At 41.2% G+C, this 1506-nt stretch overlaps 1 protein-coding gene across 1 annotated transcript; it reads left to right on the plus strand.

Moving 5' to 3' along the window:
- The first annotated feature begins 339 nt into the window (after positions 1-339).
- On the plus strand, positions 340-1305 carry LOC115814913 (guanylin). The gene is made up of 3 exons (XM_030777885.1): positions 340-411; positions 865-1057; positions 1247-1305. Exons 1-3 carry the CDS (start codon positions 340-342, stop codon positions 1303-1305), a joined length of 324 nt encoding a protein of 107 aa, XP_030633745.1.
- The last annotated feature ends 201 nt before the right edge of the window (positions 1306-1506 follow it).

Genomic DNA, 1506 nt, shown 5'->3' on the forward strand with positions numbered 1-1506 from the left:
ATTGTCATGCACTAGTGCCACAGTTACTAATTAATTTGAGTGAGACTTGTTCTGAGTTGGACATGGGCAAGGGCGAGTGAAAACATTCTGACGTCAGATTTCAGGTGATGTTAGAAAGGATTTATGAATTCTCCTTTTATGACATCATAAAATCAGTCTTCTTTATTCATTAACCAATGAAAAAAACGCATGGACCTGAGATTAGCAGAGGGTGGAGTGAGTCTCTAGGATCCTTTATAAACAGAGAGATAGAGAGAGTAAGGCAGACAAGTAGGTGAGAAAACCTGAAGCATACATTCACAGGAAAACTCCAGGAAAAGCCATCCAACTCAAGTCAACATGAAGACCATGCTCTCTGTTGCTCTCCTCTGTGTGACCCTCTGTCTGGTCACTGAGGCTGTCCATGTTAAAGTAAGTGCTACATTTTTGTTGTTGAAGTTGTTTTCATTGTTATTGTTATTGAGTTTGTACTCTGTTACTATCACCGATACATTCTGATGTCTTTATAACCCACCGTATGAATACTGTCTTTCTGTTCTATATATCAATATTTAATGACAACAGGCTTTATCACTTTACTTTTAAACAAACATAAGTATATGGACAAATGTACAGTTTGTAAAATGATGTTGTTGATTGACTTACTCTGTTTATAAGATATTTTGTGAAATTAGCGAATGACTTAGTAATTTCTCTCTCAAAAATAAAATGTGCTTTGTTCCTGGACGCTGTGATCTACAGTATATTTTGAAATATATGTTGAAAAATCTGTTTTGTCCTAGTGCACAAGTCAGTTTCAAAACTGAGAGAGGCATGTCTGGATGTCTTGACCATGTATTTATACCCAAGCCTCTCTTCTTTCAGGAGGGAGAGTTCTTCTTCACACTTCAGTCTGTGAAAGCACTCCAAGAGCTTAGTGAGAGTAGCATGACGAAGGATCAAAACCCCCGCCTGGCCAAGACAAGCATGGCCTCCATGTGCTCCAATCCCACCTTGCCCCAGGAGTTTGTGCCCCTGTGCCAACAAAAAGGGGCCTCTTTGTCCCTCGCCAGACTAGGTAAGTAATGAGTCCCGGCTGACAAGAATAAAAAAGACAATCGTAATGCATGATGCTCCCATGATTGCTGTCTTGATCTGTTCTTTAGATGTTAGTCTAACAGTGTTAGTCTATTGTATCTTGGGCTATGGGGAAACGTAGATATAGCGGTGAAAGTGAGTCTAAAGGCTGTTCTTTTCTGTCCTCTAGCGGCAGTGCCAATGGACGTCTGCGAGATCTGCGCTTACGCGGCCTGCGCCGGCTGTTAAATGATGCATCCTCTCCTGCAGCTCATGTTTCCTCAAAACCTCTTCCCTGCCCTGCAGTTCCAAATCCCCCATCTTATCCATTTTTCAGTTTTGTGCTGAGGTCTGGACTTTAGTTTCAGTCACCTAATAACATTTTTTGCCCATTCAATACTGCAAAGGGTTTTGGAGTTGCTCAAAGGGAGGAGGAAAGATACACTGTCT

The sequence above is a fragment of the Chanos chanos genome, chromosome 6 (assembly GCF_902362185.1).
Source record: "Chanos chanos chromosome 6, fChaCha1.1, whole genome shotgun sequence".
Lineage (NCBI taxonomy): Eukaryota > Metazoa > Chordata > Actinopteri > Gonorynchiformes > Chanidae > Chanos > Chanos chanos.